Source organism: Musa acuminata, chromosome BXJ2-2, assembly GCF_036884655.1.
Source record: "Musa acuminata AAA Group cultivar baxijiao chromosome BXJ2-2, Cavendish_Baxijiao_AAA, whole genome shotgun sequence".
Classification (NCBI taxonomy): Eukaryota; Viridiplantae; Streptophyta; class Magnoliopsida; order Zingiberales; family Musaceae; genus Musa; species Musa acuminata.
Window position 1 is genome coordinate 33269179 of NC_088339.1, and position 27961 is coordinate 33297139.

Below are 27961 nucleotides of genomic sequence, written 5' to 3' on the forward strand. Positions count from 1 at the left end.
CAAAGGTTCTTGAGGATGCTTTCTTTTCATGAATGAAGATACCTACTATATGTGTGAATTGATAGACTTGACTAAAATGGATAGAACAAATGCAGAGGATTTCACCCCAAACACATGGGAATCATCTGAACTTGTTCAAATAGATTGACACGGTTTTCTATCTGTTGGTCCTTTCATTTCAATCAAATTTATCCAATTGTAGAGGTGGACATCACTTGAAAGCAACAGAAAGGCCTTGTTTCTACGGAACACTAGAAGAGTTTATCATGAATCACATCTATAGTTCATTAACCACAAAACTCACTGATATAACTGAATGAGTTTTCTCTACTTGGTAATAACAGGTAACAAAAACAATTCATTCTAGTTCTAACATTTTTTCCAAGTTCACATACCAGTAACTCGAAGCAAGTTCATGCATGATAACTGGCTTGCAGGACAGGAGCACATACCTGTACAAGAAAAAGAGTAATTAATTCAGGAAATAGTTTAAGGTAATAAACAACATTTATGCAACATCTTGATGTAACCAGTGTCAATATCATGGAGTAGACAGTGGAGGAGATTGAAAAGAACAAAAAAGATATGAAAAATAGTGCATCATTCCAATTTGCACAGAGCAGAAATTCTACATAACATTATGAAAAGATATTACAGCCATTACTACATGAACATAAGTTGGAATCAGCGAGAGGGATTGCATTTACAAAATTATCATTTCAGGTTACATCAAAGAACCGACTAGAATCCAGATCAAGATGATAAAGTTGCCTACAAAGTAGGCTGAAGTTGCACTAGTGGACATTGAAGAAATCTTCCATGATTTAGACAAACCACACAGTTGACTGAAATTAAAATATCATCGGTGTCCCCGGCAGTCCACCTACAATGGGGGTCGTATGACCCATTGAGGCTGATTCCACTCATCTAACAGCATCTGCAATTGTCACTGAACTGTCATACCAATTCTTGGTAGAAAACCAGTTTATCTGCAGGCCCTGGAAGTCTTGATACACCTTCCGGCCCAATTATCACCAATTCTGTAATAGAACTTCTTAACGCGGCTGACGTCCTCCTAAAGTCCAAAACATGTTAAAAGGAAACAAAAATTTTATCAAACAGAGGAATCATAGCAGAGCAGAATATAGAAAATTACATTTTATATTTTAAGAGATTTTATCTCAATTATTAGGCCACAAAATGCCCTGCCCCCTATTGTTCTTGTATTTGATAACTTTTATACACTACAATACAACAGGTGATAGCAGACCTACAGGTATAATTAAGGAAGAACTGGTATTGGCAAGTAGAAAAATATATATTGAATACGTATATTCATTGTCTCAAAGGTGCAAAGCATAGACTCAGCAGTTCCTGTATCAATAATGAGAACAACCTCATAAGATCAAAATACTACGCAAGATATCTGCCCCTCCCTTTCTGGCGATCAAACCAACTTTCACTAAGCCCTGGAAGAATGCATATAATCTTCTTCTGATCTAAGTGCAGATTGGCGTGACACTGCTGATGAGGCGCGGTCTGATCCACGTACATTATATCTCTCGTAAACATTTTCACGGTTCTCTGACCACCAGGATTCTGCCTGATGCTCACCAAATCTTCTTCGACTGCAAAATATGTCCACTCTTCAGACAACAATACACAATAAAAATTCTAATAATTAAAGGTAAATAGACAATCATAACCATCTAACATAAATCTGTGCTGAGACACAAATTTCAAAATAACAGCAGCTTATAAAGGGCCATCAAAGAAAATGTCATGGATAAGTTGATCATGATAAACCAGGGTTCAATTATAGTCAAGAAAATCAAGCATAATGTAGCACATAATAATGGTGAACAAAGAGAAGTATAGGAACAATTACCTGAACCGCACTCTCTTCAAATCTCGAGTTCCATCACGATGGGCTACTAGAGTTATATAGACACCAGGTTCGTACTGTTCGATCCATTCCGCATCTGCTTGATTACTTGTTGAAATGGGACTTCGAGACTTATAAACCTTCTCACCATTTTGAGGACGTTCAGTTTCCTTGTTGTCAATATCAGCTTTACTGCTGGATGATGACCTCTCTGCATTGCTGTCACGCTTTCCTGTACTGAAGTCCTCTTCCATTTCACTGGAATTCAGTGACTGACAGTCTTGTGAATTTGGGTTCATCTTGTGAGATTCATGGACATTCATTAGTGCATGATTCTGACCTGAATTTCCATTCGTAAGAGTAGACTCAGAAGCCATAGGAGACACTGCTGTCATAGCATTGTTTATACTAAATCTATGCTGCTGATCCCCATTAAGAATTGAGTAAGGACCAGAATGTAAGTCCAATCCATTTGATAAGCCTGCTGATCTTATCGCACCATTTTTGTGAACCCCTTGAGGTAATAACTCAGCCATATCCTTAAGCTGTCCAATGCACATTACGTGTTAGAAAAAATGGGGTGTTTGCAAGATTTTCAATCAACTTAACAGTCTGTATCCTCTGTATAAAATTTATAAGAATAACAGGTTATAGGGCTAATATGAAGCAATCACAAGGTTATACATCAGATAAGATGTCAAACAAAGTTATACACTTTTGGGGAAATATCTCGAAGCTATTGATCAACTATGCTCTTAAATGTGCATAACTAATAGCAATTTTATTTCACCAAAAAAAAACAACTAGCATGCTTTAAATGTAAAATGTTTTATATATACATCTATGAGCAAATGTGTAAAGAGAGAAAAAAAGAAGAGCTCTGGTCTCCTGCAAAGGATTAAGATTTATCCTTCCATATAAAAGATGAATAGAGGAAATTAAATTGATAAGCATCTAACGAACACATGTTCAAAAGCTTTCTAAGTTATATATCGACTAGATGCAAATTACCAACTGCTATAGTGGCAACGATTATCTCTTGAACTGAGCAGTAATTGGGAAGCATCAAAATACATTGGATATTGGTATGCATGATTCCCATAATGTTTAAATCAATATCAATTTTTTGGATCCTCACCTCAATTTCTATGTACATAGATGCATTTTTGCATAGTTTGCGTTTGCTTGATGATTTATAAAAGGTCATCAAATCAAGTGATTTTTATTTTTCTAAACTCCTAAGATTTTGTATCAGGTACAACAGATTTTATAACTTTAAGTTCCATGCTTCATTTTTCAATCAGTAAGTTATAGCCTCCATCTTTTTGGGAAGATGTTAGTTCAACTATGTATGTCTGACAAACATTTTTGACAAGGACAGCAAAGATTCCAATTTGCTGGATCGTAATACCAAAGAATCATAGTTCTATTTTATCATTTTCATTATATCAATTACCATAAGTGCCTTCTAGAAGTGTTTGATGGCAAAGTCCGAGTGTCATGCGAGACAGTGACCGCTGAAAATAATTTGTGGTCATTGTAACATTGAATAATAATAAAACATTTCTCCAGTTTTATCTGAAAAAATGGTTGATCAACAGAGACAGTATAGAGAAAAAGATTCAGACTTAATCTTAAGTCATGACGAGTCTCACAAGTTATCCGGCAGGCGGGCAGCTAAGTTTAAAATATATGTAATGGCAATATCAGAGAGCTCACATTACATTACTTCCAATCATCATTGAAGTCCTAGTATCTGATATTAGAAGGGTTCGAAAAAAAAATCAAGAGTCAAACAAGAGATAAGTGGCTGCTGAGTGTAGAATGATATAGTCATTCTAGTAAACAATTATAGTTCTTCTGAAACCAACAGTACTTTCTGTTCTGTAAAGTCAACCTTCCAACTATAGTAGAAAGAATAGAAAAGCTACTATAAGACAGCACTTCAAGTATATAATATTTGGGAAGAAAGTCTGCAATTTGTGAAAACTCAACTCAGTTAAGCTCTGGCCCCAAGTCTAATGAAAAACAAAAAAAATAACCAAGTTAAAAGAACCAGAATTATCAAGACAATCAAATAAATATAACAGCACTCCAACTATTCTCGTTATATTGAAAAGGCACATGATAGGAACAGGTAAAAGAATCAACCTGTGACGTTAGAGATTTAATAACTTCTTTTGCAGCTTTTGATTTAGCAGATTCCTCAGCAGCCAGCGCCATGGCTTCTTGAGCTTTCTTTCCTAATTTTTGCAACTCAACTTCTTGAAGTTCACAGCGCTCTGTCAAATTATCAACCTAACACAAATCCAGGTCAATACAGAAAGTAGGCTGCCAATGACACATAAGGTATCCAGAAAAGGAAGGAAAAGTTTAGCATACTTGAGCACGTAACTTCTGAACTTCTTGATTCAAGAGTTCATTTGTTTTCTTCAGAGTGTCGGTAGTACTTTTGGAGAAAGAAAGTCCAGAAGTTGTGGGAATTGGTGTAGCAGAACGTGGAGGACTAGATTTTCTAGAAAAGGGTGAAACAGCTCTCGAAGGATTTACAGACTGAACCATGGACGTGCGAAGTGGTCTAGGAGCTGCTCCCTGCAGATCAATCCCGCCAGCCAAAGCAAGATCTTTCAGCTGTACAAGTGAACTGGCATGAGCAGCTCGAACAAAGGACAAGGAGTCAGTTTTCTTCCCATGCCTTGCTGCCTTAATGTCCAGATCTTTCATGAGATCCAAATTGCTAGGTAACACTAGCCTTGTTGATTTCATCTCTGCTTTCTCAAACCTGTCTCTGATTTCTCCTGTCAAGCGAGGTAAGCCATTTCTCTTATTAATTCCACCAAATTCCAACACATTGTTCAATTTCACATAGCAGGAGTCACAAACTCGATAAGGTTTTGAAGGATTGGGAGACAAGGCTGCTCTTAAGGCCTTCCTGGAACTGCATGAATGGCAATGAACAAGACCACAATGATAACAATTATGTCGCTTGCGGGTGAATCCAAATGCTTGCCTGCATGCTGAGCACTGTGATTGCTCTGCACCCGATACCCATTTGTGCTGGCATATGACAGCTGTAAAGTTTGCACCACAAGCAATATATTTAACAGCTCGGTCTTTCAAAGCTTCAACAAGGGTAGGCGTTTTCCTGTCTTCAATATCTCCATGACCTAATCTTCCATTAGCACCTTTTCCCCATGTGAAAACCTCGCCTCTAATTGTTAAAACTGCAACGTGGTATGAACCACAAGCAACTTCACCAACAGATTCACCTACAAGCTTATCTTCCACTAAGCATGGAAGTTTCCCATCAGATTGTGGATTGCCAAGCTGACCACAAACTGTACTTCCCATTGTAAAAACTTGTCCAGAGGTTGTCAAGCCAACTGTGAGACTATGACCACAAGCTAGCTTGTGAAAATTGTAATCAATCAATGAAGCCACACAAGTAGGCTTGAGTCGTGGCTCCTTATCACCGTGGCCAAGTCGGTACTTGTCTCCATCACCCCAAGTGAACAACTTTCCCGATGATGCATTTGCACCAGGCTGAGCTACTATAACCTCTACTACAGCAGCAGTGTGCCATACACCACATGCAACTGCAATGGTTTTCAAGCCCATCAATGATTCTACCTCCCTTGGTTGCGTAACACTTTCTCTGCTACCATGACCTAAAGCACCAAATGTTCCATCACCAAATGTTAACAACTTCCCAGTTGATGTTATTAAGGCTGTATGCCAGGTGCCACAATTAACATATGCAACTTGAAGACCTTCCAGTGGTCCTGAAACTCTTTTCGGTATCCAGTGGCTAACATCATTACCATGTCCAAGAAGGCCCGCATTGTGAGTGCCATCACCCCAAGTATAAAGATCACCAGCTGTAGTGACAGCACAAGTATGGAATTCCCCACAAGCGACCAAATCTGCATGACAAATTGCTAAAGACTCGAGAAGGCGAGGTTGAACAACATCAGCTCCAACTCCATGGCCAAGGCGTCCTCCAGATTCTTCACCCCATGTAAAGACTTCTCCTTGCTTAGTAACAAGAACAGCATGCCTGACTCCGCAAGCCACATGGTGAACATCCAAAACTAAATTAGATTCCAAGGGCTTAGGTAAAAGTGCATCGGCTCCTCCACTAGAAAAACTTATACCTCTATCAGTGCTAGTTCTTGAAGAAATTTCACATATGACCTCACCCCACACATAAACATCACCTAAAGCATCACAGTCATCTTGCACAGAACCATGACTTGATGTGCTGGGTGCACTAGAAACACTTACTCTGATAATATCTGAAGAGGCACCTTTTGCTAGCATATTTGATACATCTGATCTTTCCAAGCGTACAAAATTTTCAGAAGAGACCACTGATGAAGTTTTAATACTATAACTGATGTCAGGAGAACTACTATCCAGAATGGAGCCACTCGACCTCTCACTTGGACTCTTAGATATCAAATCCTTGGAATCCTGAAACAATTGTCCAAATTACCACACACATAAAGGAAGTTCACTGAAAAGAATATGCCACATAAACACAAGTTCTTTCAAATCAGTTTCATCAAAATTAAAAAAATAAACTACGCACTCAAGTACATTACTGTGAGGTGCAAAATACTAAGATACATAAGATAGGGAATTATTACCAAGATACTTTCCTTTTGTTCTCTTTCAAAAATTTTACTAACTTAGGCAAGCAGGAAAAATAACAGAGGCATCTTATCAGCATTTCAGTAATCTTATGGTTCAGATAAGACCAACAGAAAATGACTATCGATTATAGTATCCATTAGTTACTATCTTTTTCATGCCTATTATGCATTAGAAGGAATATCAAAATATCAAACCATTCTTCTTAAAATGATGAGAAAGCCATGAACCATAGAAACTAGCAAACACTGCATCAATTCTGAATGCAGTAACTAAACTACAAGATCTAATAAAACAGGGGCACATACATAATGTCTTAAATCAACTCCCCGTGCAATGTGTTCCAAACAAGTCACTATAGGTTTATGAACATTGAGAAAAACAATGTTCTCAGTGGAAAGAATGAAGTCTCCAACTAAGAATGGAACCCCTAGATTAAATGAATAGGAAGTAGTTAAATCAAGAACATCTTTCAAACCAATAAATATGATGCAATGTTGACTTCCTACAAGCTAGAACCATATCTCAGCTCAATATATAAAAAATATGAAGTGCACAAAGTAAACCCATCTGTTGTAGAATTAGATCAACTTAAAATGATTGCAAAATCATGCAAGTAGCACTCGATGAAGAACAATGTTATCCTCGTTATAAGCATATGCATCTTTAAAGGCTGAAGTTGGTCAAGAAACTCTATTTGGAAACACTCTATTAGTTGATATTAGTAGTTTATTAGTAGTGGTTATGGTGCATAAAATTTACATCAAAATATAGTCCACCATCACTCCAGCCATCAATTTTTGGTCGTCCAACATGACCAGAAGAAACCAGCGCCTTGAGGCCTGCAAACCACACCTCCGTCTCGAATCTATCCTTGCAGATCTAAACAGCAAAGACAAATAGCATATAGAATCATGGAAATATCAACAAATATATAGTATTAAAAACTTAGATATACTAACCAAATCAAGAGACCTTGTCCCATTGTCATATATGAGCGAAAAGGATAAGTGGTCCTTCTCTGAGCACGGATACCGTTTAAAAACAGGCTGAAATGAATAGATTATTATATTGAAAATTAGCTAACAAAGAAATATGTAAAAAAAGAATCATTGTTTTCTAAAGTAGCAATATAGTGTCACACAGAAGCCCAATTAATTTAATTGTAATTATTTTTTAATTATAAAATTTCCTCCAAATTTGTTGTATTATGAAGATTGACTTACAGTTCTTTGACCTGGGATAATTTTTGAAACAGAAACTAGTTTCAAACTTTTTTCTCCACCACTTGATAACCAAATCAATGATGATGCATCCTGCAAAACATTCGTAGAATCAACTTATTAAACTAGGCCTGCTCTTGTTCAAGCATACAACATATAATCTAGATATATGATGAGACAATCATATGATTTTATGTTGCAGATAACTTGTATATATTGTGGTGTAACTTCATTATAGAATAAGATGCGTAGATGAAAGACAATTATCAGACAAAGGACAGTTAGATTATAGAAATCTATTAACTCTTAAGGTTTTCCTATGATAAGAGGCAAGAAAGCATACGTACATCAGACAGTCTAAATGGATAGAATTTTGGCTTCCCTTTTCGACCATACTTAAGCAAATGACTGCCTCTCTTCAATGCAAGGAGTGCCTTCAAAAACACATGGAGTGTTAAAGAAAAATGCAGACTCTTTATGAAAATGCATAATAAATCAAGAAGAAGATTCATGCTCCTAATGTATATATTCTCGAGTACAAGCAGTACAATGATGGTTTGCATTATATAACTGAAAATGATGTGGGGAAACTGTAAACTAATAACATAGAGAAGCGAAGAGAATCTAACGCCACTACTAAAAAAGCACCAGACGATGAGGATGAATCTGAATTCTACATTTTAAGATATGTTGCATGGTTTTGGTGTCAGACAAAAGTAGGCAGAAGCTAAGATAGTGCATGCCCAAGACTATGGTCTGTCTTGCATCAAATTTAAGGATCCAGGAACCTGGCTAGGAAGGATCAAAAAGAAAAAGCACATAAGTGATGGAACTTCAACAACAATTTAACATTTATACCACATTCTGTATATTATAGAAGGAAATTTTTTGATGTACAATTAACGGTTGATCCCATCAGAAAACATAGCATAAAAAGAGCTCAAAGAAGAGATATCAAGCAAAGAAAGGTTCCACCAGTTAGCCATGGTGGGACCTGCCATCATCTTAAACTTCCAATACATTCCAAATATCGCCGGTCTTTAAGATAAGGGAAACAAAAGCAGAATTCAACCTCTTCTCCATCCAATATGTTCAATATTTTTCTTGGTCCTCATGTGGTGGTTAAGAGACCAAATTATCTGCTTACTTCCAGGAACATATGTAGGAAGTGCAGACAGGGAACTAGATCTAGACATTTGACTAAAGGCATTTTAGGACCAACAGTAGTTACGCATAGTGACCATCACAGTCGAAGAAGCACTTGTGATTTGTATTCCCACTGCAGCCATCATCTGTGTGGATTATTCCTTGCCGCTATATTATGTTGGGTGTTAGTATTAACTTGAAATCTAAAGAGAAAAAGAAAGGGGATTTTTGATGTTAAAGAAGGTTCTCGCAAATAATTTTGATCACTAATATGGAATGCAAAGACCAAAAACAATGCCTGACAGGTACCAAACTTGGACTTGATCCATTGTCAGTACATGGAATTCAATATTTCCTAGGAATATAACAAAATCAATAGCTCCCAAAGCACAATCATGAATCCAACATCAAATTTGGTCTTATATCAAGTTCTCTATACCCTAATTTTCCTTGAACTTCGATATATGATGCAGTCTTTTCATTCTTGGTGTAACAGTGAGAATCATCACAAGGACCACTGTTAAACCAACCAAAAGCTTGACTTTATAGAGACGAAAAACAAGCAAGGCAGAACAACAGGCAAGGCCTGCCACCAACCCACAAGTAGGGTCCTACCTCCTAATATTTTTGCACACACCAGAAAGTTCTTCCTATGGTTAAGACGCATGGATCCTCGTCGTCACCTTCTTCCCAAGGGGTATCAGTTTGTGTTATATCTATATTTGGTTTATTTTTCACCAATGCTCATTGAGGGTCCAAGTAATGACAGACCATATCCATATCTAATATACTGATATAATTGGGTACTGATATAATTCGTGCATTTTTCGCCAATGCTCATCGAGGGTCTATTGGTGCATTTTCCGCCAATGCTCATCGAGGGTCCCAGTTAAAGATAGGCCTGATCCATATCTAATATACTCAAAAAACCCCAAGTCTCAAGAGCAAGCCAATAAACTATATCCACCGTCCATTTGCACAAACCATGCAATCATGCAGAAATGTGGTTCATCCTCTATCTCAAACGATTCAGAAGTTCCATCCATTGTGTCGACACATACCAGATTTGTTTCCCGAGACCTCCAAAGAAACAAATTCTAATCATTTACAGCTACCAGCACTGATGCTTAAAATAACAAGAAATTTCCCTACCTCAGCATCCAAGCCCCAAATCAAAGAAAAAGAAAGGCTCTGTTTAGTAAGCATATCCCGAAGAAACAGGAAAAGAACAAAAGATGGAAGATTTTATGTGATCATCAAATACGCCTGCCATAAAACCCCAAAAAAAGCGACTTATAAGCATAGCAAGTAGAAAGAAATCGAATCCCCCTCACCTTCTCAACATCCCCGGAGCCGACGAGATCTGCCATTCCATCTGAGTACCACTCCGCTGCGCCGCCAGCACCGATCAGGCGTCGTCATAGATGCCAGATCTTCCCTCGGACTCTCATCAATCTCCACCAATCCGACGAGAAAACCCTAACAAATCCTCCCCCGCACTTGGGAAAAGGAGACGCCGACGGTAACTTCCAAGTGGGAAACTTCCACGAGGACCACCGACCTAAGGCGGGAGCAAGGGCGGTTTCCCGTCGGCGGTGCGTCTGTTCCTCGAGCGGCTCTCGGGTGGTCGGAGAACCGTGACGGGAGGGGGAGAGGGGGAGCGGCGGAGCAACACTGGAGGCGGAGCAGCGGACTCGAGCTCGCTCACAAGGTGGGGGGAAAAGGAGAAACGAGTCAAAAAGCCAAAGGAGGCAACAAAAGGACTAAAAATAGACCAAAAAGCGAAAAAGAAGGAATATTTATATACCCAAAGGAAGAGGTCGGGTGCGGTCACCGAAGGTGATGGTAAGCCGACCCACCCCGAGCCGTGCACCTCGGGAGCACGTTACTATCAGGTTGCTTCGCTTCCGTCCCTGGGTCGTTTCTCGCGTGGGAAGGCGCGCCCACGTGGACGGAACAGTGTATGGGTGTCGTTCCCGAGGACTGGCGGTGAAGGTTTATTACGCGGCCTCCGAAACGACGCGAACGCCACGGAGGGGATGGATGCGCCCGACGTGGCCACTCTTTATTGGCATTTACTGCGTGGGGCCCACACTTTGACTGTTTTGGGGCGTGGCAGTGGGCCCTCCTCCGCTCAACCAGTCAACCAGTGCCGCGTGGACTTCGATTCGTACGTAAGCGAGATCCATCTTATTTTACTTTTTCAACCATTCGTTAATATATATATATATATATAAAGACGACTTAAGACGATCAAATGAAATATATTAATCGACACTGTAAATTAAGTAACAAACTATTCTGCATGAAACAGTCAATTCAAGAAAAGCTCATTGTTGCATGGGTCAGCCAAAAGGATGTGATTCGCATGGGCACATGGCGTACTGCTCCTCCACTTAGATCCATTAATTCATTTCATGACATGATGATCGACGGACGGCATACACGATGGCGACCAAGCACTGCTTCCCCGCTCGAACGTATGGCCATGCACTCACTGCCATGCCTTTTCCTTTGTGCACGATGCATGATGCATGATGCATGATGCATGATGCAGGATGCATGATGTGGAGGCTCAAGTAGTAGTAGAGTAGGGATGCGATGGTGAAAGGTTGGAGGAATCGGCCCGTACGTGGTTGATGATTACATCAGCACGTGATGTGTTCCGTCGCATGAAGTCAAAGATGTCTTCGACCTGAGGAAGAAGATCGAATCAGGCGGTCAACATCTGAGTAAGAATCAACAATATAAGGATTGTCGTTGTTAGTATAAATAACTTTAATCGTGGGCTCGGGATCGATGCGGTTCGGGTTTGGACGATGGAGGATCTCCCGGGAACGTGTCCCGAGACTACTGAGGTGGCCACTTGTGTGGGTCTGATTGGAATGGGGTGGCTCTCCTCTCCGGGCAGAAACTCCTCGCCTGCATGTCCTGTGGGGGTTGTTGGTTTTACACCTGCACAAAGGTTGGGTCGGGATGTTCGGCTCGACCCCTCCGACAATCAAGTCAGTGTAAGATAAAGGGGGTTTCTTTTTTGTCTCTCCTTCCCCTCATAGCGTAAGGGTTTTTATAATAAGAATTACCGTTGCATGACGTGGCTACCCGCAGGGAACAGATCGTACTTCTGATAGTGTCTGACATTGTCGTTCACGTGGCGTGAGGGATCGAGCCTGAGCAGGGTATTAATGTGCCTCGGCAGACGTTCCGGTCCGTATTGACCGGGTGGCTCATCAAGTTGACAGAGACGAGATGCGTCACCTGATGCAGCTGATGTCACGTGAGTCTTATCGTAATTATTATACTCATCAATCGTCCACATCAATAATACGAGACAATATAATTATATGATAATTTTATCTCAAAAAAGGGGACAAATCGGTGTAGATGTTAGAAAAATCAATTCGATGTGGATAAACGATGGGTCATAAATTCTCTAAAATTACACCAATTCGATCGATCTTTAACATGATCCATCAAAATTTTCGACGTCATAGATGAACTAAGATCGATCGAGGGGGTTTCAAGACTACCGAAATGTTGCCATCCATTTTGCTGATACCACATGAGAATTGTGGAAATCCACCAACTTTCGTTCTATCTCTCTAAACTTAGCCATTTTCGATAATATATATACTAAAAATTCAAAAACTTATTGCGTTTAGTATTCGATATGATTCTCTCTTTATAAAAAAATGATGCAATTATCGTCCGACCAAGATTGATTAGTCATCTTTTAATATTCAAATAAAACTAAGATAATGCTTTGCGAGGAAAAGGGAAAAGAAAATAAAAATTTTATTGCAACAAAGGGTAAAAAGAAAGTAAAATATCAATTGTAACAGAAGATTAAATCAGAATAAACTATGGATCGGTAGTGATCTATATTGGGTGATTTCTATAAAAAAAAAAGACACATTTCAGATTTTTTCAATTTTCTATATTATTTTTCTCAAACAAGACCCTTAATTTATAAAATATCCTTAAAATTTTCTCCTCAATTTTTTTTTATTTTCTACCAATTTTATTGTTATAATTGTTAGGATCGTAATGGTACCAAGATGAGGTTGAATTAATGCTATAATAAATTTTAACTGATTTTAAATTTTAATTGATAAATTTATATCAAAAACATGATTAACCAATAAGGATTGCAAGTAAAGTAAATGAGTAAACAATAACAAATGAAAAGTAAGAGAATGAATACAAACCGATTTATTGTGGTTTAATTTTCTCGACTTACAATCACTCTTAATTTCTTTTCTGTCGAGCCCAATTATTCTTTCCAACATAATCAATTATTCTTATTATAATTTTTCTTTTAATAAGCTTAGTAGAGAACCTCCACACTCGTTCTTTTATAATATCTCTCACTTCTTACGGTTTAAACTCACTTCGTAATTCAAAGAGGAGGAAAACATCAAACTATGCTCAAAGAGATAGCTACAATACTTCAACTCAGAATTTGATGCTTCATCAACCAAGCATTAGTGGAGTATTTATAAACCTCAAAAGGCTTCAAAATTAAGCAAAAAAAATTAAATTTCTAAAAAATTTAAGGTATGGGCAATACTACTATTGACACATAGTGATACTATCGTCATAACTTCTAACACCATAATTTCATACTTTAGGATGGTACCATCATCGTAAATTTTCAATTTTGGATGATACCACTATTGGTAATGTTGACAAGCATTGTTTGTGCTTGTCGACTAACTCAGACCACCACTTAGGCTTGGTGGTATCACCGACCAAACCAGCAAAAGGCTATTATTTTGGCATTCTAACGAGCCCAATTCGACTTGAGTCCAAGTCTATTAGACTTCTCAACAAGTTATCATAATTTCGATCTAATATAACATAATATGACACAAAAAGACCACATTCAAAACTTTACAATTCAACCACATATCCAACATAATTACGAAGCTTTTTAACATGTTAAATGTCGTTCCAACATGTCGTCCAATTTTTTGGTACTTCATCCTTTCCTTCAGTATATCACCCGATCTATCGACATATTGACTTTCGCATGATATCTAATCTTTTGGTACAATACCTGATCCTCTCGACATGATGCTTAAACTTATAGCACAAAGTTCAATCTTCAATACATCGACCAATCCTTCGACTCAACATCCAATTTTTGATATGATACTTTTTCCGACATAACGTTTTATTATCTTTCTTCGATAATTTACTCTTTGATAGTTCATGTCCATGATCGAAGTATTTTCTATTTCACTTGTCTTAAAAACATATTAGTCTATAAACTTATCAATTGATTTAATTATCAAAATTCAGGATTCAACAATAATGTCATTATTTAGCTCGTTTATAATTTTTTCCAATAGTGCTTATAGTGTTTTCATTAAAGTATTAAAAATATTATTAAAAAATATAAGTTATATCACATTATATCTCTTCGGCTCCTAAACTCTCATGATACTATATTTTTAGAGTTATAGCTTGTCCGATTAAGTTCAGGAGTCCATTTTAATTATTTATAGTATTTTTTAGTAGGTTTGATAATGTTTTTATTGTGGTAGCAAAAATACTATAATAAGTTAATATTTTTTTATTTAGGTGATGTTATTCCTAAACTATTATAAATACCTATTTGAACTATAATACGATATACAAGTTATTAGGGAAAAATATCGTTGACGCCTTCGCCAATCCAATATGGTTTAGACCCATGTATGCAAGAATCTTCAAAGTATATCCGAGATGAAAATATCATACTTGTGAGGTTGAAATGTCATGCTTTCGAGGTAAAAATGTTATACTTTTGAGATAGAAATAACATTCTTTCAAGGTAAAAGCTGCATGAAAACTAAAGTAAGAAGAGGTTTCTCAATCTGGTCTCTCTAATCTCTCTAATGCTAACATATAAGTTAGCAATATGAGGTCCTTGATATGGGTTTGAATAGTTCAAAAAGAGTCTTAGTTTTTAGATTTTTTTATACTAGTTCGTCATAATGGATGAGAAGATAGTTTGTGATTATCTTCCTTGTCATAAAGGATAAGAAAAAAACTTATAATTGCCTTCATTATTATAATAGACGAGAAGAGAGATTGTGATTATCTTTCTTATCACAATAGATGAGAAGAAAGCTTATGTTTCCCTATTTTGAATCTTTGTCAAAGTAGGCATATAGGTGGAGGATGGCTTAGATCTCACATGGCAATCATATATCATATAATAGTAGATTCTCTATCAATTATCCCTTCCGTTTTATCCCTTCTGTAGGCGTGTTTCGGGACTCTTGCGGGAGGGGTTGGAAGTACATCATTTAGTTTGTCTGATATTGGAGCATTTGAGATCTCATCTTGCGGGTTAGGTTTTTCCTATTCAGGTGTTTCAAACACGTTGGGCCTATGCTTCTACCTTAGTGCATTTCTCTTGATGCAAGTCGAGGTTTTCTAACTCACATATCTCGGGTGCATTTGGCCTTGTGTTTCCGCTATAATCGATTTATCTTGGTACAAGTCGAGTTTTCCCATGCATCTCAAACATATTTAGCCTTATGTCTTGGTCGTAGCAGATTGATCTTGGTGCATATCAGCCTTTCTCGATTTACACATCTCAATCATATTTGGCCTTGCAACTCCATCATAACAAATTTATTTACGTGGGTCAAGTTTTCTTGAATAATGTGTCTTGGGTACACATTAATCTTATGCCCCTGTCGTGGCAAATTATTTTTTATGTGAGTTGGGTTTTTTTGACTCAGGCTTCTTAGGCACGTTGGCCTTATGTCTCTATCGTGGCAAGCTTCAAGTTATCCTTTCGTCATAGTAGATTTTAAATCCTCCCTCTACCGTGGCAGATTTTAGGTTCTTCCGTCGTAGTGGGTTTCAAATTCTAACTGCCAAGGTGGATTTCAAGTCATCTTTTCGCCATGATAGATTTTGGATCTTCCCACTATCACAAGCCTCAAATTCTTTCTCTCTTGTGGTAGATTTCAATTCCCTTCTCCATCATAGTAGATTTTAGATTTTTCCTCTATCATGGTGGATTTTGAGTCTTGTGTCTTCGTCGTGGTTGATTTTACTTTATACAATTTAAGTTTTCCCAATCGCGATAGCCAAAACTCTGCGCAGAACATCAATGTCTCTTCTACAATGAGCATGGGGTGTAGGAGGTTATCCTATATGAAGTAAGCGGAGATCACCTTAAGGAGCCACCCCTCGAGCTTCTTGCCATTGAGGGTGATGGGACCTTGAAAGTTCTCCTACATGATGTAGTTTACGAGGGCATTGATTAGGGTGGCCTTGTCGGAGCTATTCGTCCCCAACACTGTGAAGATCTTCCCTTTCCTTGGCTCACTAAAGATGGAATTCAATAGCGTCTTAGTCTTAAAGATCGCCTTCGGTGGCAAGGTCGATGGCAAGGTCATTCTTGTGTAAGAGTGACAACTTTCGATGCATCTTAATGTTGTATAAAAGATCAATCGAGACAAGGATGAAGGGGACAAAGGCAGAAGGCCAGGTGGTCACTAGCATCACCTTCGGGGGTGAAGTCATCAAGCTTGAGGACATGGTGGTCCAGAGAGGCATAGCCATTACTTGGTGACATCGTCATTTTAAGCATGATTGGCACGCTTGAAAAGCTGGCCGAGGGTGATGGACTTTTCAACGTCATTACCTCTAGAGTTCTGGTTAGCATTAGCTCGAGGAATGTGGGATGAAGAGCATATCGAGGGTGATGGATTTGATGTCGCTGCCACTTCTAGAGTCCTAATTATCATTTACTTTGGGGCTATAGGATGAAGTGCTGGCCGAGGGTGATGGACTTGCCATCATTGCTACTTCTGGAGTCCTAGTTTGCATTAGCTTGGGGGCTATGGTGATCGAGTAGATCATAAAAAAATCGATGTCCTCGGTTAGTCATCGAGGAGGATCACCGGTCAAATAAGGATAACTTATCCATGAAACAAGGTATGGTATCACTTCGCTATCTCTTTATAACTTGTTAGGGTCTCCCATTGAGCTAGTTGGGGAAAGAATAGAATAATAGCTTGCATCATGCCTATTGCTGGTTAAGATTTAGGAACATCTATGTAGGGATGAGCAGGTGGCTCAAGTCAGTTTTATTTTCTTTGCTGAGGTCACCTTTAGATTGGAACCAATGATGGTTGCTTCTATCGTGGCCTATTACACATCTCCTTATACTTACATGAGACCATCGCCTCAACGGTTAAGTATTGGTTGGCCCTTTGGGGGACCTCAGGTATGGTTGATGGTAGCCAATCCACCAATGGCAAAAAAAAAAACGAGAATGTTTGGGCCCCATCATGAAGGCTTGAATCCTGAGTGATATATGAGCTTCTTGCAAGTCTCGGATTTTATTGATGAACCGAGTGACAAAGTCGGAGAGTGTCTCTTCCTCTACTTTCCTGAGTCTAAGCAACATTACTACTTATGGTCATAGACATATACTTTCTAGGAAGTAGAGTTTAAATTCTTTTGCAAGTTGAGCGAAGGAGTTGATCGAGAGTGGCTTCAAACAAGTATACCACTCTTATGTCGGGCCTTTTAGTGTCATTGGGAATGTGCGATACATCAAAGCGACTGAGATACTATAGAGAGACATCTAGGCATGAAAGACGACAATGTGTTCAACCAAATCAATACTACTATCAAAGACTTCCAACGATGGGAGGTGAAAGTTGGTCGATATTGATTCTTTTTGGATATTTTGGGTGAATAGGGATCGATCAGATTCTCTCCCTTGGATTGCCAGAACTCTCATCACATTTCATCTAGGCATTGATCCATTTCCCATAGTTGGACTTTCAAGGAGTCATATATTCAATCTATCGATTGGGTCTACAATTAGGGCAAGGCAGAGTGGTGGTGTGCCAAACTCTACCATAAGGGAGCAGGGTGCTTCTTCAGCTAATAGTTTTACGGACCTTGGGCAATCTTGAGATGCTGACATCACGTCGATCAAGGGGATTCTGACGGGTGTCGGTGTCGGTGTCAGCGACGGTTGAGGTGTCGCACGTGGCTGAGATAGTGGCGTCGCTTATTGAGTTAGTTGAGGTAGGAGAGAACTAATAGCATCCATCATGCCTGCGAGCATCTATACTCAATGGGTGAGGTTTAAGAATATCTCGGTGGGAACGAACAGGTAGCTTGAGTTTGCCCCTAGGGGTATGAGAGGCCCAGGTCATTGAATAAATGCTAGTACCTCATCAACATCTGTACCGAAGTTGATACATCAACATGTGGGAAGGATGATAGTTACCCACTTGAGTAAAAGTATTATGGGTTGGAGGCGAGACCTCCTCATTGGAGCATTCATTTAGGGGATTGACGGGTGAACGTTCCAATCACATGAGGCCTTTCTTCTAACAATATTGTTATTGTCTTAGCTAGCTAGATGTAGTCCAGACTCTGATGTATATGAATGTCCAAGATATCTCCGAGGTGATAATATCATGCTTCCGAAGTGAAAATGTTGTAATTTTGATATAGAAATATCATGCTTTTGAGGTAGAAATGTCATGTTTTCGAGATAGAAATGTCATGTTTTCAAGACAATAATATTATGCTTCTGAGATGAAAATATTGTGCTTCCAAGGTGGAACCTACATTGAGATCGATGTTAGGAGATGTTTCCCAATCTAGTTCCTCCAATGTTATAATATTCCGAAATGTGGGTTCAAATAGTTCAAAAGAAATATCTTGTACTGAGTTTAAGATATCTTTTTATATATTAGAGGATGAGAAATAAATTTATAATTACATTCATCGTTATAATAGATGAAAAAGAAGACTTATGATTGTTTTTCTTATCATCAATGATTAAGAAGAAAGTTTATGATTAATTTTTTATCATAATGAATAAAAAGGGATTGGTATATAGAAGAATGATTCCCTATCACAAGTAATTTCCAATATGTTTTGATCTTATTTAGCTTATATATAATATTTTTATTATAATTATAACCCAAAAATATAATACATTATAATAGGCAAATTTTTTTGAGAAATAATTTAAATATTTTTTAAATTAAGGATACTGAAAAAAATACAAAAAGGAAGATACTATTTGAGAAATATCTAAAATATAGATATTTTCTAAAGAATCACAGGAGCAAATAAAGTCACTTTCATATACCAATTAAACCACCTTTGAGTTTGCTGTGGTGCAATGAACGACTGCGCCGGGACTTTGAGATGTTGATGGGGATCAGGCCCCTGACGGCCGGCCGATCACGATCTGACGTTCGCCAGCGTGTATGCGTCGGCGCATCCTGATGCCTGTGATGGAAGGGAGGACGTTTGAATGCATCCGTTGCCTACCGAGGACGAGATCCGGTCCCTTCGTTTCTCCCTATCCGACGGTGCCAACGGAGACGCGCGTCAACATTTCCAACTTCCCAAGCTCCCGCCCTTTGTTGCCCGCTACAAATACACCCTTTCCCCATCTCATCGCTCCAATTCCCCAAACGACGAGAGGCGGCGAAATCCCTCTTCCAGGCAGTCGAATAGGAGATGGCGAGGACGAAGCAGACGGCTCGCAAGTCGACGGGCGGCAAGACGCCCCATAAGAAGCTGGCGACGAAGGCGTCCAGGAAGACGGCGCCGGCGACGGGGGGGGTGAAGAAGCCGCACCGGTTCCGCCCAGGGACGGTGGCTCTGCGGGAGATCCGCAAGTATCAGAAGAACACGGAGCTGCTCATCCGGAAGCTACCGTTCCAGCGGCTGGTGCGTGAGATCGCGATGGCCTTCAAGACGGACCTTCGGTTCCAGATGTCGGCGGTGTCGGCGCTGCAGGAGGCGGCCGAGGCGTACCTGGTGGGCCTCTTCGAGGACACCAACCTCTGCGCCATCCACGCCAAGCGGGTCACCATCATGCCCAAGGACATCCAGCTCGCACGCCGCATCAGGGGCGAGAGGGCTTGACCTGCTGCCTTCCCGTCGTCATGCCAATGTTCCCACCCCCTCATCTCGGACACGATTGATTCCTTAACCGATCAAATATGTCCAGATCATGATTTTGTAAGATAAATGATTTGGACATATGGATTCAAGTTGATTGATAATACCCTTTTTATTTTTTTTTCTTTAGCTTTATATATTAATGAGCGATTTCCTTGAAAATGCTGCTCTTTTCCTTCTTTTTAATTTTTTCTAGACATTATTTTTATTTTTTTATAATTTTGTAATCTCTTTCTTAGTTGTTGCGTCTGGTCACTATGAGGCTCTACCCTTCCTCGCCGGTCACCCTGGGTGCTTTTGCTCTTGATGGCATCGGGCGGGGAACGACGTGGCGGACAGGCAATGGATCTCGACTGAGGGCAGCGGCGACGGGCGAGGAAGGGCCGACGATAGTGACGGAACGAAGGTGATAGGGGTGATGGCCAGAAGAGGAAAGGAAAGGATATTTATAAGATTATAAAAAATAAGGGTACTATTTAAAATAAAAAATAAAAAAAGTAGAGATATCTATGATTGTTGAATGGGTAACACTATGGATCGTTGAATCGGTCCATGATGTCCTTTCGACTGGCGCTTGGCCTTCAAGTCCAAGTTCGAGGACTTCAAATGTCGCCTTTTCTAGGGAAGACAATGTCAACAGACTTGCATGGGATTATCTCGTTCGGGTTCCGACCGAGACCAACGTGCTCAGAGTCACGTCGTCGTCAACTTATGGGGGTGCAGATGAGGTAGTGCCACCGTGTCAGATCGTGGGACCCGCGTGAGTGAGGTGGGTCCTTTCCATAACTTGCTCCTTCGACGGCGACGGATGCACCAGCTGCTTTTTTGATCCACACGGGATGTTGGACTCGGTCCCTATTCCACGGGGCCGCGTTGGGCTGCGAAATGACGAGGGTGTCCTCCGTTCATGCGGACGGAGTCGGAGGAAGTCGGGGGCGCTCTCGGCCACTGAAGTAGCTTCTTCTAGAAACGGTTCTCGACTCGGAAACGATGACTCGGACTTGGTCCGCTTGACAGGACCCCCCGGGTGGTAATGGCAACGGCTCCCTCCATCGACGGCATCCTCATCCGACATGGTCGACGATCGCCGCACGCGTTGCTTTCGGATTCGGGCAAAAGGACTCCGAAAGCAAGCACGCGGACGCCTGTGGTGATCCCCTCGAACCAATACATCCCCCTCTCCGTGAATAAAAGGCGCCTGCGTTCATCGCATCGGGAGGGGGCTCCAAGCGAGGATGAATCGAACTGTTTGACTGAAGCAAGGATGTACGCGACGGGCTTATACTTCTCTTCCCTCAGCCGCGACCAGGTTCGCATCATGGACGCCGGCGCTAGCAAGCAGCAGGAGATGTTGCTGCTCGACTTCCAGCGTTGCGTCGCCGACCTCTGCGTCGACCTCTCCGACGCGGCCGCGCCCGGCGCCCACGACTTCCTCTCCCTCTCATGGGTCCGCAGGCTCCTCGACGCCTTCCTCATGTGCCACGCGGAGTTCCGGGCTCTTCTCCAGGAAAGCCGCACGCTCGTCGTAAGATCGCCACTCGACCGTCTCGTCGCGGACTTCTCCGACCGCGCCGTCAAGGCCCTCGACATATGCAACGCCGCCCGCGACGGTATTGATCAGATCCGCCGCTGGCGAACCCATCTCGAGATCGTGGTCGCAGCGCTAGGCCCAGCCGCCGGCACCTCACGCCACGGGATCAGCGAGGGCCAGCTACGCCGCGCCCGGAAGGCGCTGGCCGACCTCGCCGACCTCATGCTCGACGACCAGGACGCCGGCGCCGCTCTCACCCGCCGCCACCGCTCCTTCGGCCGCAGCGGATCCTCTTTCTCTTTGCCGAAAAGCGGCCGCCACCTCTCCAGCCTCCGCTCCCTCTCCTGGAGCGCGTCCCGTCCGTGGTCAGCGTCGCGTTTGCTGCAGGCCATCGGGAGCAACGTTGCCGCGCCCCGCAGCCACGAGGTGGTCGCCACCGCGGGGTTCGCGGTGCCCGTGTACACTATGAGCGCGGTCCTCTTCCTAACGATGCGGGCCCTGGTGGCGGCGATCCCCTGCCAGGACCGCGGCCTCCAGGCCCACTTCTCGGTCCCGCGGACCTTCGCGTGGGGGGTGCCCATGACGTCGCTCCACGAGCGGATGATGGAGGAATCGAGGAAGGACAGGAAGAGCCGGGCGGGCCTGCTGAAGGAGATCCAGCAGATAGAGAGGTGCACGCACCGATTGACGGAGCAGATTGAGAGCATTCGATTGCCGATGTCTGCGGAGGAGGAAAAGGGGCTGCGGCAGAGGGTGGAGGAGTTGGCGCAGGTCTGCGAGGCTCTTAAGGAAGGGCTCGATCCCTTGGAGCGCCAAGTCAGGGAGGTATTCCTTCGGATCGTGCGCAGCCGCACCGCAGGCCTCGATTGCTTGTCACGAGCCGCCCAATGAACGAGCAAATAAGCCTTTCTTTTTTCTTTCTTTCTTCTGCTATTGGTGATCCTACAAGGCCGGAGAGTGATGCCTGGGCCCCTTTTTACCAGTTCAGTCTGACTCAGTTCTTCAGCCCTCCAAACAAGAACACTTGGTTCTTGTATGGAGTGTCGAGTTTTGTGTTTACTTCATAGAAAAGGGGTATGATCGTAGAGCTGTGTTTTTATGGTTGTCTCAGATTGGGTCATAATCTAACCTGAGACTGTATTTTACCGGTGATTGCAGTATAGAATTTTTTTTGTTTTTGTTTTTTCCAGGATGTTCTCCAGTCACTTGTGCATCATAAGTTGGTTGGAATTTCTTACTAATAGAGATGCTAAAAAGAGAGATTGTGCTATTATATTTGCTGCTAAATAGTATTTTGATCACAATGCAGATCATTTCAGACTGTATAGAAAGCATCAACACCAATGAATTCTTTCAAGTGTAATAGGGCCACACAACTGTCCTGAATTCTAACAAATCTTAATTTCTCTTCGTTGATTAAAAAGATCTTCAACTATCTTTTAATGCTTACGGTGATACTCAAAAATCACAGGATCATCGAATTTAAGGCAAACAATACTTGGTCACTTGCAAGGAAGTGAGCAACAAGAATCCAAAGCTAAAAAAGAAAAAAAAAAAAAAAAAAAAACTGGGCATTTAATAAACTGCAAAATGGTAAAACTTACGCATCACTAACCTCAAATTTTGTAGGTGGTAGTCCATGTCCCAAAAGCCGCCAACATAAACCGGAATATTGGAAACAAAAACCGAATTGAGAGAACAGGTACCTGTAAGCCATGAGCCAATGTACATCTTGAAAAACAGTTGAACATTATTCGATGAGTTTGAGTTTTAGACAAATGAAAAATGCAAAACTCCTGCAAACTGGCATGAAATCTAGAGTAGATTGGGGCTTGAATATAATGATGCAAGAATAATATACAACCATTTGGCACTACATATCTCATTCTAACATGCTAACCTGAAGTTGTCGAACCTTTCTGCTCCATTCAGATGGTGTTGTTCCTGGTCTAGACTTCAAGGCTTAGTCTCTGCTGGAACGATGGATGATCATCAAATGCATCAGACACCAAATAGTGTGGGAACAAATCGCCTGAAACAAAGGACTAGAGCTAATTAGCAATTTTAAGCTGTCAAAAGCTGCTTTGAAGAAAGAGAAGTGAATTGGGAGTCGGTACTTTCCTTTGACCAACATTATTTTCATTACAGAATTTCTCATCCGAGCACAGTTCTCCTTTGATCATCTATAAGAATTGACAAGCTACAAGTTTGGGCAGCTACTGTTGTTAAAGAAAATTTCAAGACTCTGGGCCCAGCATAGATGAAAGTGTGAAAAGTGTCACTAACATCCTAAAAGAAAAGAGTGGTGTAATTTTGCATTATTGATGCAAAAACATTACTAGTCAGGAAGCTGCATAACACAACACTATCTACAAATTCCTCCTCTGTTTGTTTCCATCCATTAATCTTCACAAATGAGTATTTTCAGGAAAAAATGTCAGCATGGAACTTCAAGGAAAAAGCCAGGTGCATCAACTATGCCATATATTATGTTTTCCTTGCTGTGCGCTGTGAGCAGAATGGACTTCCTTCTTTGGACAATAATATTGATATTGTCATCAGCTTAGGAAATATCTACCACTGCATGGAATTAGTCCTTCGGAGAACAGGCAGTGGTTTCCTGCTCTCATTAACTGGGATAATATTCACCATAAGCTGAAAAAGATCAAAGTAGCAAGAACAATTAACTCTACTGTTCATAAAATTTAAAAGGGCTACACAGGTTACAACCATAGTACAAGTGGAAAACTATGAAAAAATATTCATAAGCAGCCATAATAACTAATTGAGAAAGCTGTTCACTAAAATTAGAATGTTGAACCAAATTGGGAGCTGTACTTAGCTCTTTGTGAAACCAAATTGAATTCGTGTTGTTCATAGGAAGAAATAGAATTGAGATCTTACACACACACACACACACACACACACACACACACACATATATATATATATATATATATATATATATATATATATATATATATATATATATATATATATCAAGTTCCTGACGTGATATCATCTCATGGATAGGGTCAAGCAAGTGTTTTGAGCAAAAATAATTGCATCCTTGGATTTTCATCTTGATGGCCCTCTAAACTTTCTTTCTCAAGATGCAACCATAATTTTTGCCAACTATCTTCTTAATCATAATTTAATAGAAAATATCCATCAAGTCCATCAATAAAAGCACATGTACTAAATACAAGGAAAATTTGGAAAAATAGGAAATGGCAAAGATACTTACTGTAGTACAAAAATCATGACATCACACTTTCTAGTCATTGTGCATAACTCCCTAGACAACCTTAATGACCTTTTGTAGAAAAGTGATCCTATTTCAATGGAGTTTAAAATGTTAAAACAGGCATTGGGCAAAACTTGAGAATAGGTTGGATAAAACAGGGATTGGACATGAAACTTAAAAGTTGCGCCTGAGTTACTTGTAAAGTTATGCCTATCATGTCTCCTGATATTAGACTAATGAATTATCACAATCGCCCATGCAAAAATAAAATTCCATGTGGAAGGCAGCCCAAAATCAACCTCCCGGATTCTCATATTGGACCAACCCAAAATAATATTATTCTTGGAGTGAACAAGGTAAAAATCATCTTCGCATGTGCCAACCCACAAGGACAGGCCCATGAAGTTACTCCTGTTTCAATCATCATGGCCTGATAAACTATTATCCCGGAAATTTGGATAGAATTGTTATTAATCACTAACAAAAAACAATAAGGTCCAAGTCAAATGGCAACTCTATTAAGTATTTACTTAACCAGACCAATTATCATGCTAGAAGGCAACTAGGAGAAATGCAATGTGTTCTTCTAGTGTACCTCATCATGATTAATGTGCCATAACTCGAGAATAGGCCTTAATCATGAAACATATATTACTAAAGCTCAAGTCTAACAGTAACTCTATCATCTTTAAAAAACCAACCACTAACATGCCAGAATTAAGGCAGGAAAGATATAAAGCAATGTGTTCTACTGCACCTCAGCTGGACTGTCCTTGGCCTGTAGACTAGTCTCCCAATCTCCAACCTACACAACTCCACAAACTTCCAATCCCCTCTACCAATCTCTGATGACAAATCAAATAATGTTTTTTGAAATTATCAGAGTTCAGATTCTCATGACCCCTTTTTTTCTCTTCAGAGAAGATTCTATCCACTGCAGAGCAATAAGATATCCATGAGAGTAGCTAGTCAATTCCAATAACTCGTACAATCGATCACCAACAAAACTCATAGAAGGAACATCCACAACCTTAACCAACTGTCTTCTAAAGAATCTAAACAACAACTTGTTAAGTATTAGCAAGACATCTTGATAAATGGAATGTGAACATCACTACAAAGCAAACAACCAAAAAGCAAAGAACACATAATTGAGACCAAAGCAGCACAATTGAAACTATATTTGCTTAGAAAGATTTGATTTTACACAAAAAAAAATGATTTATGCACTCCTATATGTAATGAATCTATTGGACTGATATTTCCAGATACCAAAGTACGAGAGGAGAATAACAGTGTGTGTGTGAGACAGAGATAGAGAGAGGCACACATATCACAACATTTACAGAGAAATAACAAGAGAAGGGTGTAAGTAGAGCAAGATCATAAACACCAGATATAGTTCCAGCAAATTATATTGAAAATAAGTGATATGCCAACTTTTGTAACTATTGAAATTAAAAATTTATCTTGTTCAAAGAGAGAGACATTGGCACTTAGAGAGGAATATTTTAATTAAGAGTGAGACAAGAATGCAAAGAGGCAAATAGATAATGAGAAACATACAACAGAAAAATGAGCCGAAGAGAGAGCACAAACAAAAACATGAGAGTGAGTCAGCGACACTTCGAGTAGATCATATTAAAAGAAAGAAATATACCGGGAAACAATCTAAATATGTCTCAAGATGATGACGAGGTTTAGCATAAAATGGAGTTCTTAATGCCTGGAAATAAAGCAATATAATAGCAGAACTACAATCATCCTAATCCATTCTATCAGCATAAGAAAGATACTTTTCACTAGAAATGACAGAAGTGTGCACCTGCTGAAATCTCATCTTGTGCTGCTCCTCCTGCAACCATATAAACTTATGATCATAAAAAATGATTATAAAAATTAGATGTCAAGAAAGCACAAAATATCATTTGATTCCACTGAGCAACAAGTAAGACTGTCCCTCGACAAGACAATTTACACCAGGCATATGTCTTTCAATCAAAAGATGTTGTGCATGACTTTGCTGTTCAAACTGTAAGATCACCCAGTCATGCCAAATAAAGAATGTTCAAAATCATCACATTCTAATGTCATCCCTAAATGAAATTATTGAGAAGGTACAATGTCTATTTGTGCCGTGGTTGAGAGTAAGTACTTGGTAATATAAGAAAAACAGAAATATTTCAATTGAAATGACCTCATGTTATATGTCTAAACTCATCCTGTCAATTTACCCATCAAATAAGTTTGAATTCTCTACAGAGACTCCAACATAAATTGGATGATGTCCTTTAATAAGGAAGCCATAGAAAAGCAAAGGTAGGATCCTACTAAATAAATACCTGTTCTCTTACTAGCGTAACGTTTTCCTCCTCCAACCGTGTCACCAGAGACTCAAGCTCTACAGTGTAAGCCTGAAAGGAACCAAACACTGTAAGTATTAGCCTGCAACAACATCTGACCAGCACAAAGTTGGGGGAATAAGAAAGAATGAGATCACAGACCTGTTTCCTCTCTCTCGACCTCGCAGCCGACTCCCTGTTCTTGATCATCCTCTTCTGCCTCCGCAGCACCACTTTATCCACTAGATCATCCAGCACCACTCTCTTCCTCGCTCTCCGCCCTCCACTCTCCAAGGCACTCCCAAAACCCAGCATCGGATTCTCCAGCGGCAACTGCTGCTCCTGCTGACAAAACCGCCCACCGATCGCCGGATCCACCACGAACCCTGTCGAAACCCCGACGTCCTCCTCCCTCACTGCGCCAGTCCTCGCCAAGAACTCCTCGAGGGTCACCTCCCCGTCTGCCCCCGCCGCCGCGTCCTCGTACCCCGATCCAGCCCCGTCGGGGATCTCCCAAACCACATCCGCCGTCGTGCCAGCGGCGTTCCTAGGCAGGGGCAGGGGGAACGGCGGCTGGGCGCAGAAACCGCGGAGGAGGTGGTCCATGCTCACGGATCCGAGGGCCTCAGTCTGGTCGCACGATGCGGCGGAGGCATACGCGGAAGATTGGCGGGCGACGTCGGAGCTCGCGGACGACGAGGGCGACGCCATCACCCGTGGCGACGCCATGCGAGGTAGGAATGAGGGGCTAGGGTTCCTTCCGCTTCTAGTCTCGCGGCGCGGGTTTGTGCGGTTTTGTCCACCGATCTCGGTAGGAGAGAGAGAGAGAGAGAGAGAGAGAGAGAGGATGAGTTCGAAATGGGAATTCAAGAAGCTTGAGGGGCTCGTGAGCGAAAATTTAAAGCAGGGGGGAACGTGGATAAAAAGTTCGGCGTCTCATCCAGGGGACTGGCATGCGTCAGTCGAACCACACCGCAA

The 27961-nt window shown here is 40.8% G+C and overlaps 4 protein-coding genes across 5 annotated transcripts; 2 read left to right on the forward strand and 2 right to left on the reverse strand.

The window, feature by feature from the left end:
* Window positions 1–617: 617 nt before the first annotated feature.
* On the reverse strand, window positions 618–10797 carry LOC103976537 (PH, RCC1 and FYVE domains-containing protein 1). 2 transcript variants are annotated; one of them, XM_018822594.2, is made up of 10 exons: window positions 10242–10797; window positions 8109–8195; window positions 7765–7854; window positions 7501–7587; window positions 7301–7420; window positions 4268–6358; window positions 4037–4183; window positions 1889–2430; window positions 1397–1628; window positions 618–1075 (listed from the first exon to the last, which is right to left on the reverse strand). In XM_018822594.2, exons 1-9 carry the CDS (start codon window positions 10275–10277, stop codon window positions 1463–1465), a joined length of 3366 nt encoding a protein of 1121 aa, XP_018678139.2. In that variant the 5' UTR covers window positions 10278–10797; the 3' UTR covers window positions 618–1075; window positions 1397–1462. The 2 variants fall into 2 exon arrangements, with proteins under 2 accessions (XP_018678139.2, XP_064953149.1); XM_065097077.1 differs by lacking the exon at window positions 7301–7420.
* Window positions 10798–19363: 8566 nt separating this feature from the next.
* LOC135606196 (histone H3.2-like) lies at window positions 19364–20079 on the forward strand. The gene has a single exon (XM_065097078.1). It carries the CDS (start codon window positions 19417–19419, stop codon window positions 19825–19827), a length of 411 nt encoding a protein of 136 aa, XP_064953150.1. The 5' UTR covers window positions 19364–19416; the 3' UTR covers window positions 19828–20079.
* An 810-nt stretch (window positions 20080–20889) lies between these two features.
* On the forward strand, window positions 20890–22583 carry LOC135606197 (protein BYPASS1-LIKE-like). Its single transcript, XM_065097080.1, has one exon. The coding sequence runs from the start codon at window positions 20897–20899 to the stop codon at window positions 22283–22285; it is 1389 nt and encodes a 462-aa protein (XP_064953152.1). The 5' UTR covers window positions 20890–20896; the 3' UTR covers window positions 22286–22583.
* A 1070-nt stretch (window positions 22584–23653) lies between these two features.
* On the reverse strand, window positions 23654–27855 carry LOC103976541 (bZIP transcription factor 12). The gene is made up of 4 exons (XM_009391780.3): window positions 27146–27855; window positions 26984–27055; window positions 26467–26496; window positions 23654–24049 (listed from the first exon to the last, which is right to left on the reverse strand). Exons 1-4 carry the CDS (start codon window positions 27710–27712, stop codon window positions 23969–23971), a joined length of 750 nt encoding a protein of 249 aa, XP_009390055.2. The 5' UTR covers window positions 27713–27855; the 3' UTR covers window positions 23654–23968.
* Window positions 27856–27961: the final 106 nt, after the last annotated feature.

Coding starts and splice junctions, on each gene's coding strand:
- LOC103976537 (XM_018822594.2), bottom strand. CDS start 10,277: ATGGCAGATCTCGTCGGCTCCGGGGATGTTGAGAAG. Junction 7,855..8,108: donor ATCCATTTAGACTGTCTGAT/GTACGTATGCTT, acceptor AATGTTTTGCAG/GATGCATCATCATTGATTTG. Junction 7,421..7,500: donor GGACAAGGTCTCTTGATTTG/GTTAGTATATCT, acceptor TTTGCTGTTTAG/ATCTGCAAGGATAGATTCGA.
- LOC103976541 (XM_009391780.3), bottom strand. CDS start 27,712: ATGGCGTCGCCACGGGTGATGGCGTCGCCCTCGTCGTCCGCGAGCTCC. Junction 27,056..27,145: donor GGTCGAGAGAGAGGAAACAG/GTCTGTGATCTC, acceptor GGTTCCTTTCAG/GCTTACACTGTAGAGCTTGA. Junction 26,497..26,983: donor TTACGCTAGTAAGAGAACAG/GTATTTATTTAG, acceptor ATATGGTTGCAG/GAGGAGCAGCACAAGATGAG.
- LOC135606196 (XM_065097078.1), top strand. CDS start 19,417: ATGGCGAGGACGAAGCAGACGGCTCGCAAGTCGACGGGCGGCAAGACG.
- LOC135606197 (XM_065097080.1), top strand. CDS start 20,897: ATGGCAACGGCTCCCTCCATCGACGGCATCCTCATCCGACATGGTCGA.